General features: G+C 34.5%; 1 protein-coding gene across 1 annotated transcript in view; it reads right to left on the reverse strand.

Moving 5' to 3' along the window:
* Positions 1–15606, reverse strand: part of Ptprq (protein tyrosine phosphatase receptor type Q) — a 170224-nt gene that overhangs the window by 144367 nt on the left and 10251 nt on the right. The window contains exons 6-10 of the mRNA XM_042698841.1: positions 13060–13259; positions 11683–11932; positions 11269–11397; positions 8594–8740; positions 2707–2879 (exon numbers count right to left, since the gene is read on the reverse strand). Of these exons, the coding sequence (XP_042554775.1) occupies positions 2707–2879; positions 8594–8740; positions 11269–11397; positions 11683–11932; positions 13060–13259 (899 nt within the window). The remainder of the gene's footprint in view (positions 1–2706; positions 2880–8593; positions 8741–11268; positions 11398–11682; positions 11933–13059; positions 13260–15606) is intronic.

The raw sequence follows: 15606 nt of genomic DNA on the forward strand, positions 1-15606 counted from the left end.
CTTATGGATTTTACTCCTAAAGTCACTAAATAATATGCTTCCCTTTCTGTTAGGACTCATTAATTTGACTTTCTGCTATAAATAGTGAGAAGCCACATTATTTAAATACATGAATACATGTAAAATCATACCCATTCCTTAATTTTTTCGGTAACCTTCATAGTATAAATGATATACTAAAAACTATTAGAATGGGTATGAGAAACATAAAGCAGTGGGCTGGGAGACTGTGGCAGACGGTCTCTCCGGTGGTCCCATTGTCCCTTCCTTTGAGCAATGTAGCACTTGTTACTTGCCTCTCATCCATAGAATAGACAAAAGTGATAGGATATTACTCCCATGAACACACTGCCTGTATAGATATCTCTGCTGGTCTGAGGAATTTCTGAACTGATTAAGAAAGACCATAAAGCAAAACATTAAGGAGGGCTTCTCGAAGGAAAGAATAAAGTAACCAACTAAGAACCTGCAAGAAACCAAGGCCCAGGTGGTTCTACAGATCAAGGGAAAACCTCTAGATGAGATCAGATACCACCTCACCCAGACCCTTGCTATAGACTGATGGAAAGCTAAGAGAAGGCTTCTGATCTCTGTTTGAACTCATAACTCACAGAACCTGTAAGATAACTAGTGTGAATTGTACAAAGCTGCTAAATTTGTAACAAAAGTAATACCATGAGATAACAACAAAATTGCACGTAAGAGAATATTCAATTTTGGGTCAGGGTTGGGACATACGGGAAACAGATAGAAGTGCATGAAACTCATAGTGTGGAGGGAGAAATAAATGGCCTTAACAATGAATGATTATTGAATGCTACTAAGTCAGGCATAACCCCAAGATTTCAAATGTTCATGAGAGTAGGACAATGGTGCAAACATCCAAATACATAAGGATGCCATAAAGTTTCACCCTCAAAGTCTTGTGAATCACTATTGCTTAAATAGGATCTTCAGGTTAGCTAAGGGATTAGGGAAATCTAGGTCTATTACTTAGTACCAAGGCTTTAAGACAGCTCACTTCAGACCCTGTTACTAGGCCTATTGAAAAGATTAATTGCCAGGACAACTTTCTTCTGTGTGACCTATGAAACCTTCAGAGGTTACCTCCATTTGAGGCCCCAGTCTCTCTCTCAAGTGTCTTTGCCCCTTGCCAAACTCACTTCCTTTCCTCCTTCCACTACTATCACTCTCTTACCCCTAAGAAGACTTTTGTTCTGGTTTGTTTTGGTTTACTGGGAAATGAGTCGAGGTAGTTTAGATATGATGAGCCCTAGCAAAACTTCTGATAGACAGGAGCAATTAGGAATTCATAGTGTCAGAAAGAAAGATCAGATTAGAAACTAGGGGAAAAAAGAGTCATATCTATCAGAAGCAGTGATTGAAACTGTGAGACTGTAAGAAGAAAGTGTTATGAGATGATTGGAAACAGAACTCTCTGGAAAACCCTTTCTAAAGGTGTTAGAAAATAGAAAAGAGTGTTAGCTTTTCTATCTTCTTCATTTGTACTTGTTTAAAGCTAGCCCGAGTATTGTAAAGACTCAGCATATAAAACTGAAATGCACTTAGCAGCAAATGGTCTAAAAAGCTGGAGAGTGAGGGTGGATTCTACAAAAGCAAAGAAAATATAATCCTTTCAGAAAAGAATTATTCACCTAAGGGTATCTTGTAACTATAAGAATAGTTAAATAATTAATTACTGTATTTGTTATTGAGGTTACTGGTGAAGTCTAACAAAACTTCAAAGCATTAAAGAGATTTTGAGACAGGGAGTGTCAACTAATTTATAGTAAGTGGAAGGAGAGTCCTTTATCTGAGGGAGGTACCAAAATAAAAAAATAATAAATGAACTCACCAAACAAGAGTTTACTTTTTTGTCATTTTCCCACCTATCTAAACCAAATAGTGAACTCTAGTATAAAAATGTAAGTAAGAGCTTTCTGAAAGTTGACTTGTCTTAGATCATAGAACTACAAAATGGAAGAGAAGCCAATGACCTTAAGCCATTTCGATTTAGAACTTGTGCTATATTTCCCCGCATCATCTTTCTGAAAGTTGAACTCCAATACCAATCACAAGGGAAACAGAAGTGTCAGAAACAAGTCTGATACAACAACAACAAAAAAAAATAAAGTGTAATGTCTCTTATTGAGAGAGGATTCAGAAATAAACACTGAGTATCAACTAGGATAAATGATCAATGTCAAAATGAATAATCACAGCCAGCCATTAGTGGCTCAAGCCTGTAATCCTAGCTATTCAGGAGGCTAAGATGTGAGGATTCAGATTCAAAGCTAGCCCAGGCAGAAACGAGATTCTTATCTTAAATAAACCACTAGAAAACTGGAAGTGGTGTTGTGGCTCAAGTGGTAGAGCACTCGCCTTGAGCTGAAGAGCTGAAGGACAACACCCAGGCCCAGAGTTCAAGCTCCACGACTGAACAAAAAAGTTACAACAGATCACAAATAATAGCACAAGTTCTATTATATGCCAGGTACAGAATAAGTTCCTTATACACATTAGCTCATTAAGGCTTCATTGTTATAGGGACTTCTATAATCACCTCCTTTAAAAAGAATCTGAAGTGCAGAAAGGTCAAGCTAAATGTCCTGGATTAAAGTGTCAGCAATGACAGAAGCAAGGTTTAAACCCAAGCATTCTGCCTGAACCAAGCAGAAAGTGCTCATCAAAATGGGAAACGAATACCTCATCTTTTTCTGTGAGCAAAGTGTTTTCCAAGATTACTCCTGTCCCTAAGTCCAGCACTGTCACTCGGTATTGGTTAATGATTCCATTTGGCTGTCGTGGTTTTCTCCAAGTAATTCTTATTTCTGTGGCTTCTACCTCTGCTAGTTGTAAATCAAATACTGCTCCTGGAACTAAAAGAAAAAAAAAAGAAAAGTATAAGGGAGGGAAATCACACTTTCAAATATAAAAATATTCCCTAAGTTTTTAGGTTATGATTTAAAGTATATAAACAACTTTACTAGAAAATTGACAAATTTGATAAAAATAAAATATGGTATATGATTGCTTAGAGTCATGGATTTTCAATTAAATTTCTGAGCATTGCTTTCAAAACATAAATAAGGAATAGAATAACATGAAATAATCTTCTATAATCAAAATCTTATCAGTTTTGATCAAAACAACTGGATATCAAGAAGACCTAGCTACTCCAGAGGTAGCAGAAAGAGAATGTTTACTTCAAGGCAACCGAAAGGTCTAGAAGTATGGAGCCCTTGCCTAGCAAATGAAAGATTCTGAATTCAATTCCTAGAATAAAAAAAAAGATCAGAAATTATCAATAAAAATAATTTCCCTGAAAAGCTATCTTTGAATGATTAATACTCAGATAGAGCATTGAAGATTTCATAAAAGTTATAATAACATAGCAAAACAATATTTCTTTGAATGGAATAAAATGTTGTTAATAAATGTAATTAGACTAACTTAATTTATTATATGAAAATGTATGAAGTTGATTGATACTTTTTCTGCTGAGTTTTCAGGTTAATCATGTGAGTCTCAAATGATAGGGACCTCTCAGTGAAGAAAAACTGGGACAAATTGGTTAAGATAACAATTGGTTAAGATAATAATTGGTTAAGATAAAGCACCAAGGACTTAAAGCAGCCTCCTTATAAAATCACCAATGCCTCCTGTTCCTCAAAATAATGGATGAGGACTCTAACCAGTTATATTCATAGCTCACTGTATAATTAAGAATTGTCTTCCAACCCTCACCTTCTTCAGCTATAACATGGGTAAAAATTTTATTTTTCCTATAACTACACAAGGTTTCTGTAAGGAATAAATATTTGAAGAGAATTTCTAAAATATAGGTTTTATAATGAAAAACATGACATAAAACATTGTCCTTTATGATCAATATGAACACACACATTAAATTCATTTCAACTCTTTTGCAGTGGTACAGATGTAGTAACTTTGTTTCGAAGATATACACATTGTCTTAAAGGAAAGAGAAAAGGATGGCCTGCTTTCTTTTAAGACAATGGAAAAATACTGAGAATAATATTATAACTTCTATATTAGTCATTCCAATACTCAAGATTCTGGTGTACAGCATGCAAATCACAAAAGCAGGAGATGAAATCAATATGGATATGTCTACCATTGGCTAATCCAGTGAATCTCCCATTTATTTAATTAAATTATTGCACATCGACCTTATGCTTGTATCATTGGATTTAACAAAGTACCTTTTTCAATGGTGGAGCAACTTTCTAATTAGCCATGAAAATAACACTGGTATTAAAATAGTGGAGCTCTCATTCTACTTTTAACACTTTATTTGGAGTTTTGATGTAGGAAAAGCTTTCATCAGTATTATATAATATAAATCATAGAAACGATCAGACATTTACCAGTTTAATGTGAGTTCATGTAGAATCTTAATGAATAGAAAGTTTAGTGACTAAATGAGAACTCTATTAAAAATAAGCAAAATGGTCTGTTCGACATGACATAACACATGAACATGGTGGGAAGATATCAAATATACCTAGCATAACAGGATGTAAGTATATTTTACTATATGTATATATTTATTCTCTCTTTGTGAGCCAAATTTATGAGTAGTAGCTGATATTATTAAACTTTTTTAATATCTACTTTTCAATAAACTTACAGCAGTGCCATATCACACCTAAAATTTCAATTCACATAAAAATCAAGTGGTTCCATATTTTCCCTTTAGTGGAAATGAAGCTTAGAAACTAAAATAAATAAAGTAGACAGGACTGTATCTTATCTATGAAAAGATACTTGATCTGCTGTAACACAGATTTTTAAGGAGAAACCACACAATTGTAGATTAGCTCTAATTCTTTTAATGCAAACTAATGAAAGAAAATCACTATGCAAGAACATTATTCATGATTTATCATAAATTCTGAAAGGATTGCCCATTAAAAGTGGTGGCATAGGTAGAATGAATGCCAACGAGTCATTTGCAAATAAAAATACATCTTTTAACCTTACTAACAAATGAGAAGCAATAAAAATGCATCTGTAAATCTTACTAACAAATGAGAAACAAAGTAGGCATATAACTGGTTAAAAAGATTACAAATGATTTCAAGGTTTTAAGTGAAAAGCTATTAGGGAAAATGGGGACAAGCGACAGTATAACAAAGAAAACATCAAAATAATGTTTCCATTATTTAGCAAGTTCAACTGTCCAAATGCATTTTGGACAAAAACTGAAAAGTAAAGGCCATTGACAATCCTGAAAAAAAACATTAATTTTGGTTTTGCAACAGAGATTGTACAACTGTTCATAGAAAATAAGTTGAAGTTACTGAGGATAAAAGACTTCACTCCCATGGTTTATTTATTTTCTTTTAAGAAACTGTGATGTTGAATCATCTTATACTAGTGATAGGAAACAGTTATTAAGAGGAAATAGAGCAATAAAATTTGCTTTGGCTTTACCATACACTTAAGAATATGTTGTCCAAATTAAATTAATCAGTATGATCAGATTTTGGAATAGGCAATGCCAATTATTTAAAAGCTACCACTAAAAAAAAAGCAATTTTTTTATTTTTTGTTTATTCTTTTTAATTTCTCTTAACATGTATAAATTGTAGATAATAATAATTTTTCTAGGACATTATATAAATAATATGTAAATAAATATGTAATCGTGTATTTTCCTCATATTCACCCTTCATTGCCCTCAGTTATTCATCCACAAACACACACACACACACACACACACACACACACACACACACACACACACACACACGCTCGCGCGCACGCGTGATTGCATACACACTAGTTCCCCTAATAGTTTCTCTTCAACTTCCTCTAAATCTGTTTCCTTTTCTTCTTCTTCTTCTTCTTCTTCTTCTTCTTCTTCTTCTTCTTCTTCTTCTTCTTCTTCTTCTTCTGCTTCTGCTTCTGCTTCTGCTTCTGCTTCTGCTTCTGCTTCTGCTTCTGCTTCTTCTTTTCTTCTTCTTCTTCTTCTTCTTCTTCTTCTTCTTCTTCTTCTTCTTCTTCTTCTTCTTCTTCTTCTTCTTCTTCTTCTTCTTCTTCTTCTTTTCTTCTTCTTCTTCTTCTTCTTCTTCTTCTTCTTCTTCTTCTTCTTCTTCTTCTTCTTCTGCTGCTGCTGCTGCTGCTGCTGCTGCTGCTGCTTCTGCTGCTGCTTCTGCTTCTGCTTCTGCTTCTGCTTCTGCTTCTTCTGCTTCTTCTTCTGCTTCTTCTGCTTCTTCTTCTGCTCTTCTTCTGCTCTTCTTCTGCTTCTTCTTCTTTCTTCTTCTTCTTTCTTCTTCTTCTTCTTCTTCTTCTGCTGCTGCTGCTGCTGCTGCTGCTGCTTCTGCTTCTTCTGCTTCTGCTTCTTCTGCTTCTTCTTCCTCTTCTTCTTCCTCCTTCTTCTCCTCTTCTTCCTCTTCTCCTTCTCCTTTTCCTTCTCCTTCTCCTTCTCCTTCTCCTCCTCCTCCTCCTCCTTCTTCTTCAATTCCACATATGAAAATAAACGTAAAATACTTGGCTTTTGAAACAGGGTCTCTCTGCATAGCCAAGGTGGACTAGAATCCATGATCCTTTGCCTTAACCTCCCAAGACTAGAATGATAGTTGTGCAGTACCACTAACAGATCTATTTCTAAGTAGATTATAAAATACTTTTAAATATGAGGAAGCAAATAGAGTAATTTTCATTTGAATACAAAGAACCATATTGTATCAAGAAATGAAAACTCATGTAAAATTGAGCAATCAATTTTTAACTGAATGTAGATAGTTCTAATAACTTTTGAGATGTTTCTCATATAGTTTAGATTCCTTTGTAGACAAATTATAGTTACTGGAACCAGGATTAATTAGGATTGTCAGAAGCAGAAAAATATAACTTAATACATTTGTCAGAGCATTTTGCTGAAGCACTTTGTGAGGCTGAATAATCCCCAGAGAGAAAACGGCATGAGGAGATGACACATGACTTTCCAGTCTTCAGTGGAGCTCACGGTTTTCCCTCCCACTCCCTGGAGAGGCACCAGAGTGTAGGCTGTAAAATGGGTTGCTTAGGAAGATAGGACGAAATAGGGACAAAATGTAAATCAAGGCATATATTCCAGATTATTGGATATGAAAAATTATCCCACTAGAAATGTGCTTTTAAAATTGTACTTACTTGATGAATAAAAGAGAAATAAAACTTAAGTGATGTTCAAAACACAATACAGCATTTTATGAGAATTTTTGTCATATACTATAGGCCAGGAATGGTGATAACAAATAATATTTTCTGTTTGTTTCAGCACTGGGGATTGAACTGAGAGTTGTCCTTGAAAGCAAACAAAGGTTTGGGACTTATTTGAAGGTATAATATAAGGACCGAAATTAGTGGGTCAGATAGTTGGCAGAGAAAATGCTATTAAGACCAAAGGCAAGGGTGCTTGTTTATTTAATAGTCATGCATGAATCTATCTAGTTTCTGAAGAGCTGTATTAGATGGAGATGGTATATACTTCAAAGTCTAAAAAAATCTTCCAAAAGAAACAAAATGGTAAAATTTGAAAGTGAACAATTAATGACATTTCCTATATGAGTATGTTTTCCAGTGTTAATCTATGTGTTGAAACTAGATACATTAGGAATATCATTTAAATAGACACAACAATATTTTTCATTCTTTCAACAATTAGATACTATCTGGTTTGTATTTAGTGAAGAGATGTGTAAAATTTCCTAATACTTGCTGCCCTCTAGTGATCAAATGTTTGAATGATTACCTGACCAACACAAGCCCAATCTAGCTGTGTGAGTGCATACATGCATTTATTTAACTGAACAGATTTGTTTGTATGTTAACTGCCTCACAAACGAAACTAGAAACCATTTCAAATGTTAATCTATTGTACAAGAAGGTACAAAGTGTGGGGAAAATAAGAGATTCTTCCAAAATCTAGTTCTCTGAGAAAAAAAGTGCACCCTAAACCAAACATTTAAATGTCATTAATTGCATTCGACTTATGAGTTCTTGGGGTCTTGCTAAAATTATTGTGAATCTTTTAAGAGGTTGATATGCTGATTATTTCCCAATCTTCTTTGATCTTGACCCTTTTATTGTGAAGCATGCTCTGAGCTAAATATCTAGAATGAATTAGGTAGTAACTTGGATTTTAAAAAATATAAACTAATTCGGGCAATAGTGGCCCAAATTAGTAATGCTAACAACTTAGGGGGCTAAAATTTGGAGAATTTCAATTTGAGGATACTCCAGACAGAGAAGTTAACTGGACCCCATCTCTAAAATAACAAGCAAAACACTGGACTGGAGGTTTTGCTCAAGTGGTAGAGCACCAGCCGGACAAATAAGCAAATAAATAAGTAAGTGTGAGTCCCTGAGTTCAAAATCCTGGTACTAGCAAAGGAAGGAAGGAAGGAAGGAAGGAAGGAAGGAAGGAAGGAAGGAAGGAAGGAAGGAAGGAAGGAAGGAAGGAAGGAAGGAAGGAAGGAAGGAAGGAAGGCAGGCAGGCTGGTTTTAAAACTATGTTTTAGCGATTCACCAAAATTCACAACAAAATATGTCATTAACTCTCTAAAGGAAACAATCTTACCATCTGGAGGAGTAAATACAGAAAGATTTGACTTGGGTCCAATTCCTGCACTGGTTTCTGCCCCAACATAAACATCATACATTGTAAATGGTGTTAGGTTGGTGAATGCAAATTTAAGATCTTTCGTGCTATTATCCAAAATCTGACCTACAAAATAAAAAGAAGATATCTTCAGATAATTTTTTTTACAATGACCAGTTAGGCTATGTACTAAAATTAATTATGAGTGAATTATTTAGGGTATTTCATTAAATAATAACTGATACCAATTTAATTAAAACAATATAAAATATTTTAGCATTTAATATTTATTTTATTGAATCATACAGTCCTGTTGAATTACCATATTATTTTGATGTATGTAAAAGGAAAACACCAGATTTTACCAATATAAAAGTAGGAACTGTCTGATGCCCGTGGCTCATGCCTGTAATCTTAGCTACTCAGGAGTCTGAGATCTGAGGATCAAGGTTCAAAGCCAACCCAGGCAGGAAAGTCTGTGAAACTTTTATCTCCAATTAACCACCATAAAATGAGAGGTGGCACTGTGGCTCAAAGTGGTAGAGTAATATCTTGAGCTGAAGAGCTCAGTGACAGCACCCAGGACCAGAGCTCAAGCCCCACAATTGACAAAAGAAAGAAATAGTAATTATCTTATCTCAAATTTATTCTACCAAAATGCTAAATGTTCTCATTTTCTGTAAGAACATGTACTTAGAAAATATTTCTAATTTAGCTTCTGAACACAATTCTTCAAGTAAGCTACTAACAAAATTCTTTGAATCCACAATTTTGGCACAGAATATTTCCTTCACCTTGGAGCTTTAATTGAATCCTGGCTCTCTTCTAGGAACACAGCCACCACAAGCAGCTGGCAAGTTATGCAGCCTTCCAGCATGAGGAGGATTCCCCTTGCTCCTGACCAAGCCTGCAGCTTTAAATCCTAGGACACCAACTAGCCCTCCAGGTCACCACCACCACATTCTGGACAGCTCAGCTCTGGAGTCAATGCTACCATTTTCTTTAAATAATCTCCTTCTCTGCCTTATTTCAGACACTCCTTCCTATATCATAAATCACTATTACTAATAACTACAAACCATCTATCTTTTCAAGTTCTCACACTTGTATAATGCCTCTTTTCCTTAACTGTACTTCAATTGCTCCAGAACTGAAAACAACTCTTTCCAGTCTACTGGAAATTCCAATTCATTCATCTTACTGACTATTTTATTTTTACCTTATTTTCTTTGACCTCTTACTACTTGCTGTTTACTATGTACACAATTTCAATGTCATTGTCAGTAATTAGCTGCTTGGTTAAGCCTTCAATTCCCCCTGAACTTCCTATAGAAGGGAGCTATAGAAAAGTACTGTGCACCCAATTGACATGACTTTAAGCAAAATGACATGCTCATCCTATTATTTTTCTCTTTTCCTCATTCATTTCACCAAAAATAAATAAAATTTCACCAAAAATAAACCTTTGGCTCTACTACTTAACCCCATACTTAGTCCACCTCCTTTCAGGTTGTGTATGTGTGTGTGTGTGTGTGTGTGTGTGTGTGTGTGTGTGTGTGTGTGTTCAGCCAAATTCAAGGGTTGTTTATATCCAATCTTCTAGTTTTCCTCCCTAAGTTTCCCTTATACTATGCCAATAATGATTACCATACATCTATACCCCATTGTAAACCATCTCCTTCCAAGTTAAGTCATGATTTCAGGTTGTTAAGTACAGTGGTAACTAAATGTGTCTTAACTTGATCAAACACTATGACAAAAGAAAATTTACCTCAAGGAAGTCTTGAAAATAATAATCAGATAGAAAAGCAGTATCTATGTATCCCTGTCTGTTTTTGTGTAGGAGGTGGGATGGGTGGCTAGAGAGGATCATCATTTTTAGGGACTGCACATATTTCAGAATTTGAGGAACATGAGCTATTCATGAATAATGGTTACCTGTGTGTGATTCATAGCATAGAAATTACAAAATAGAATGTCTTAGAATTTCAAATCTTTTTCAATTGCTCAACTAAATGACAATGTGTTTATGCTATTTCATCATTGTTTGAATTAAACTTCTTTCATAGAACCACAAAATTTCAGATCAAAAGAGAACTCTTACAGCTGACTTAATTTGCTTCCTATAATACTTGAAGCTCTTAAATAATCTGACAAGTGAATGCTATAGTTATCCTTTAAAAAGAAAGAATTTGTCACTTTATAAAGCTGCCTATCTTGTTATTTTAATAGGGTTTATTTTCAGAATAGTTTTATGTTCACAGTAAAATTGTACAGAAGATCCAGAAATTTTCTTTCTTATTTCCCAGAGAGGTCTGATGTTCAAAATGAACTCTGTTCTAGATATTCGATATAGACTAATCTAAACCCATTGTTCTGTAAGATAAGGTCTTCTGGTTCAAATACTTGAAGGTGCATATCACTTTTCACAATTTTCATGAGGATTTCTAAATAGAGAACATGAATAGTTTTCTTATTCATTTATGGTTTCAAACAAATGATCCAAATGACCTCATCTTCCTAATTACTTCCTTTAATTTACCCAAATTTTAGAATCCTTACCAAAAAAAAAAAAAAAAAGAGTGTGATACTTTCAAGATTTGAAAATAGTAAGAAGCAATTCTTGTTCCAAAAGGTGAATGCAAAAGACTTACCTGACGGTCCATATAATTCCACTCTATAACTGAACTTGCCCGTCACTATATTTGGTGGGTCCCATGAAATTGTAAAGGATTTTCCTGTGACATTGCCTGTTATACAATTTTGTGGTGGTCCTTCTGGAACTAAAATGATTTCACAGAAAATTGAATATAGGATATTTATTTAAAATAAGGAATATAAAGTTAAAGAGAAAATACCACACTGAAACCAAAGGTTTATAAGAATCACATAAAAGTAACACTGTAAGAGTATTGAAGTATGAAAATAACTCTAGGTGGGATGTTTGTTTAAAAAAGAAAACAGTTGCTGAGAGGTAAAGAGGATTAATAAAATAATCTATAAAGACAAAATGAAAGAGTTTATATAAATAATTTATATCCTCATTTATAACAAAAATGCAATCATACCTGATTCTGGTGTTCTGACAATAGTACTATCAATATAGCCTGCTTCCGTGGTAACAGCCGAAACTTCAAAAAGATACGTGGTGTAAGGTCTCAAATGTGTTACTACAAAACTTATAGGCTCTTTCCACACAGAGCTGATCTTACTCCGTGCCAGTGTGTTTGGGGAGTATGTGGTTCTCAGTGGAGGCGTAACTCTAGCAAGTGTTGGAGAAGGACTGGTGGTACTCCATAAAAATGATTCACTGTTCTCCTAGTGAATGAAACAAACATCAGCGGAAAAACAACGTGCTATCTTTTGATAAAACAAGAAATGTAACTCATTTCTTTTTTCTTATACTACAAGGAAATAATTGTTGCTATAAGAAAAAAGAAATGCTATTACTCTTCCGTGTGTGTTTGTGTGTATGTGTATACGTGCTAATGAATAAGATTTCAACAGACTACGTTATGAATAAATTTGCCACATTGTAATTATATCTACTTATGACCATACTTTTCTCAAAGAGTACATGAACAGCATATTTTACATTTTAATCTTCCCTATAGACACAATTTAAAGTGATTTCTAGTGAAGATAAAACCACTGCAAAATTGTTAATAAGAAAGGCTTTAATGAGTTTAAAGAGTTTTTTTTTTTTAATTTAAAGGCTTAGATGATTTTAATCATAGGCAATTTTCTGTTGCACTTTTTTTTAATCTTAAGTACTGAAAAGATAACGGCACAGTCTTGAGGCATGGCTCAGTGATCCCATGTTTGTCAGTACGCATGAGGTCCTGGTTCAATTTCCAGCACCATTAAAAGAAAAAGATAATGCTGCTAGCACGTCATTAGATATGGGAATATGTGCATATGAATTTGAATATAATCAAAACATATCCTCCTTGAGAAAAGATGATGCCACTGTCATTGTTATAATCCTTGCCAAGGCTTCCCATCCATGACTAGAGTGACAACAAATTCCCTACAACTTCGTACTTGACTACTTACTCCCCAAGTGTGCCCTCTCCTCCTGTCTCACAGAAATATAGCCTTTCCTCCAGGAAGATCTTACATATTTTTCCATCTCAAGGTTTTATAGAGTGTTCTATACCTGGAACACAAATGCTTTCATCATGAAATCTTCATCTATCCTTCCTCTGGGGCTGATCCAAGGCCTACCCATTGTGAGAGGTCTTTCTATAACACCATAAAGGATAATCCCCAGCACTACAAGTCATATGCCCTAAATATACCCCCTTGTGTAGAGTATGATACTAAGGCCTGATAGTAGAAGTGATAAGGTAACTAATAACCACATTGGGTAAAACATGCAATGTAGAGGGGCTAATAATTTGCCTAACATTTCTGAGACATGGCAAGTGGTCCAGGGCACTTACATTACATTCTGGCAACTTCCCAGTCAAAATGTCCTCCACTCTGATTGAGACATCTTTCACTACTATCCCACTTCTGGCATGTTTGACACTAATCTTGAAGCTGGTAATTTTGCCATTTGGTTGCCGAGGTAAATACCAAATCAAGTTGACTGCTGAATAGTTAAAAGCCTCAACTGTGAGATTGACTACTTTTCCTGGAGCTGGGGAAATGAAAGATTGACAGAAAAAATAAACAAGTTATGAAGCCAAGAATGGTATTTATATACCGTCGGGAAATCCAATTGCCATGTTATAGGACACTAAACATAGCAAATATTGTGGATAAAATCTATCTCAATGTAACTTCTAAAAATAAACTGAAATGGAAGCAAAAAATCAAATACTGAAAGATTATAGGACAAAGATGAGCATTAATGAAGATTTCAAATAGTTATAAAGCCAGGCATCATGGGACACATCCATAATTCTTGCATATGGGAAGCTAAAGAAAAAAAGAAATTGAATTCTAGGTCAGATTGGACTACATAGTAAATCCCTGTCTCAAAAAACGTCAGTTGATAGTTCACGAACAAGTTAGGACAAATTTATTACCTCCTTAAATACTTAAAATTGTGTAAACTCCATAAATACTGCATAAATGTAAAAGACCAAAATGATTATCCAACAATTTACACCAAAAACATGCATTTCTAGAAATTTTGTGCCTAATGTAAAGCAGATACTCAGGCAATCACCAGATTGTGAATACTGTATTTTGATATTTATAGCTTTCTTCAGAATTTCATTCTTTTCTATCAATTATTTATTATCTATAATAATAATGATAATAATACCCTGAATGCTATTTGAGTTGGAATGAGAGCAATATGAAGCCACATGAAGAAAAATTAATGTCATTATCTTATGGTAATACAAAACTAATATAGGAAGATACTCTAGAATTTAGAAAATGACAAGTCAATTTGAAGTTTTGTTTGCTTCTTTTTGTACTTTTGGTTTGCTTTGAGACAGAATCTCCCCCTACCTCCAACTGGCCTTTACTTCATAAGATAGCACAGGTTAGCCTCAAGCTTGAAATCCTTCTGTCTCTTCCACTGACAAGTCATTTTGGAAAACAATCAGAAGATAAAATATTTTAGGCAAAGTAATATATGATGATCAGAGTGACCAGTATTAAGATGCCAAATGTCTAGAGTTTACATTATATTTAAAAATGCCAATTTGATTTGTGAAGAAAATCCACATAAATTATGAGAAATTAGACACTGGGAGGGTGGCTCTATGTGAATGATATATGTTAGATAGGAGTAACTTAGAAATTTTAAGCCTGAAACATTTTAATGGAAAAAATTGAAATTCAATTATTACTGAGAATGATTACAAATGGATGAAATAGTGGGTGGAAATTTTCTCCATGGGAATTGGTAAAATGGAATTAAAGATTAAGAAATATAATTACAATACAGTAATTCTATGATACAAAAGATTTAGCCCTCAATTTCTTTAGAGTAGATAAAATGGAATAAAACAAATGGAAAATGTTAAGCATATAATACTGTGGAATGATAAAATTAAAATTTTTATCGTGAATATTAATCATCTTTTAAATTTTCTTATTTATATAGTCCATGTATATTTTAAGTACTCTGGAAGTATTTATACACCAATAATATATACCATACTAGCCATATTTCCAAATGGAAGTTAGCAATCCTAAAGAGCTAATCAAATGCAGAGAAATGTGGGATTTATAGGTCACATTTTTAGTGGATTGTGAAGCAAAATTTCTAAAGGAATAAATCATAAATATTATCATTTAAATTTGCTAAGCAACATTACTTAAGGAAGATTATTTGTGCTATCTTGTTTTCTTTTTGTATATCTTCTTTTTTTGTGATCCCATAGTACTTGACATCTGACTTTGGCTCTTCTCTGTGCAGTGTTAAATAATCCATTTTCTATTTCTTGATTGTATGCACCAGAATGTCATTAGTTTTTGATATTTCCTGGAGTGTACTTATCCATCTTGATTCAATTAGAATCATTAATGAGCTAGACACAAGTTGCTTGTTGCCTGTAATCCTAGCTACTCAGGAGGCTGAGATCCAGAGAATAGCAGTTTGAAGCCAGCCTGAGCAAAAATGTCCATGAGACTCTGTCTCAAAAATAACTAGGGAAAGCCAGGCAAGAATCATAGCTCAAGGCGGGCGCCTGTGGCTCACACCTGTAATCCTAGCTATTCAGGAGGCTGAGATCCGAAGTTCTCGGTTCAAAGCCAGCCTGGGCAGGAAAGTCTGTGAGACTCTTATCTCCAATAAACCACTAGAAAACCATAAGTGGCACTGTGGCTCAAGCAGTAGAGCACTCGCTGTGAGCTGAAGAGCACAGGGACAGTGCCCAAGTCCAGAATTCAAACCCCACGACCGACCAAAAAAAAAAAAAAAAAGAATCATGGCTCAAGTAGTAGAGAGCCAGTCTAGCAAGCAAAGAAAGTGAGCACAATGCCCTCAGTTCAAACACCAATTATGTGGTGTTTAAAAGAAAAAG

The sequence above is a fragment of the Dipodomys spectabilis genome, unplaced genomic scaffold, assembly GCF_019054845.1.
Source record: "Dipodomys spectabilis isolate Male_0828 unplaced genomic scaffold, ASM1905484v1 ptg000234l, whole genome shotgun sequence".
NCBI lineage: Eukaryota > Metazoa > Chordata > Mammalia > Rodentia > Heteromyidae > Dipodomys > Dipodomys spectabilis.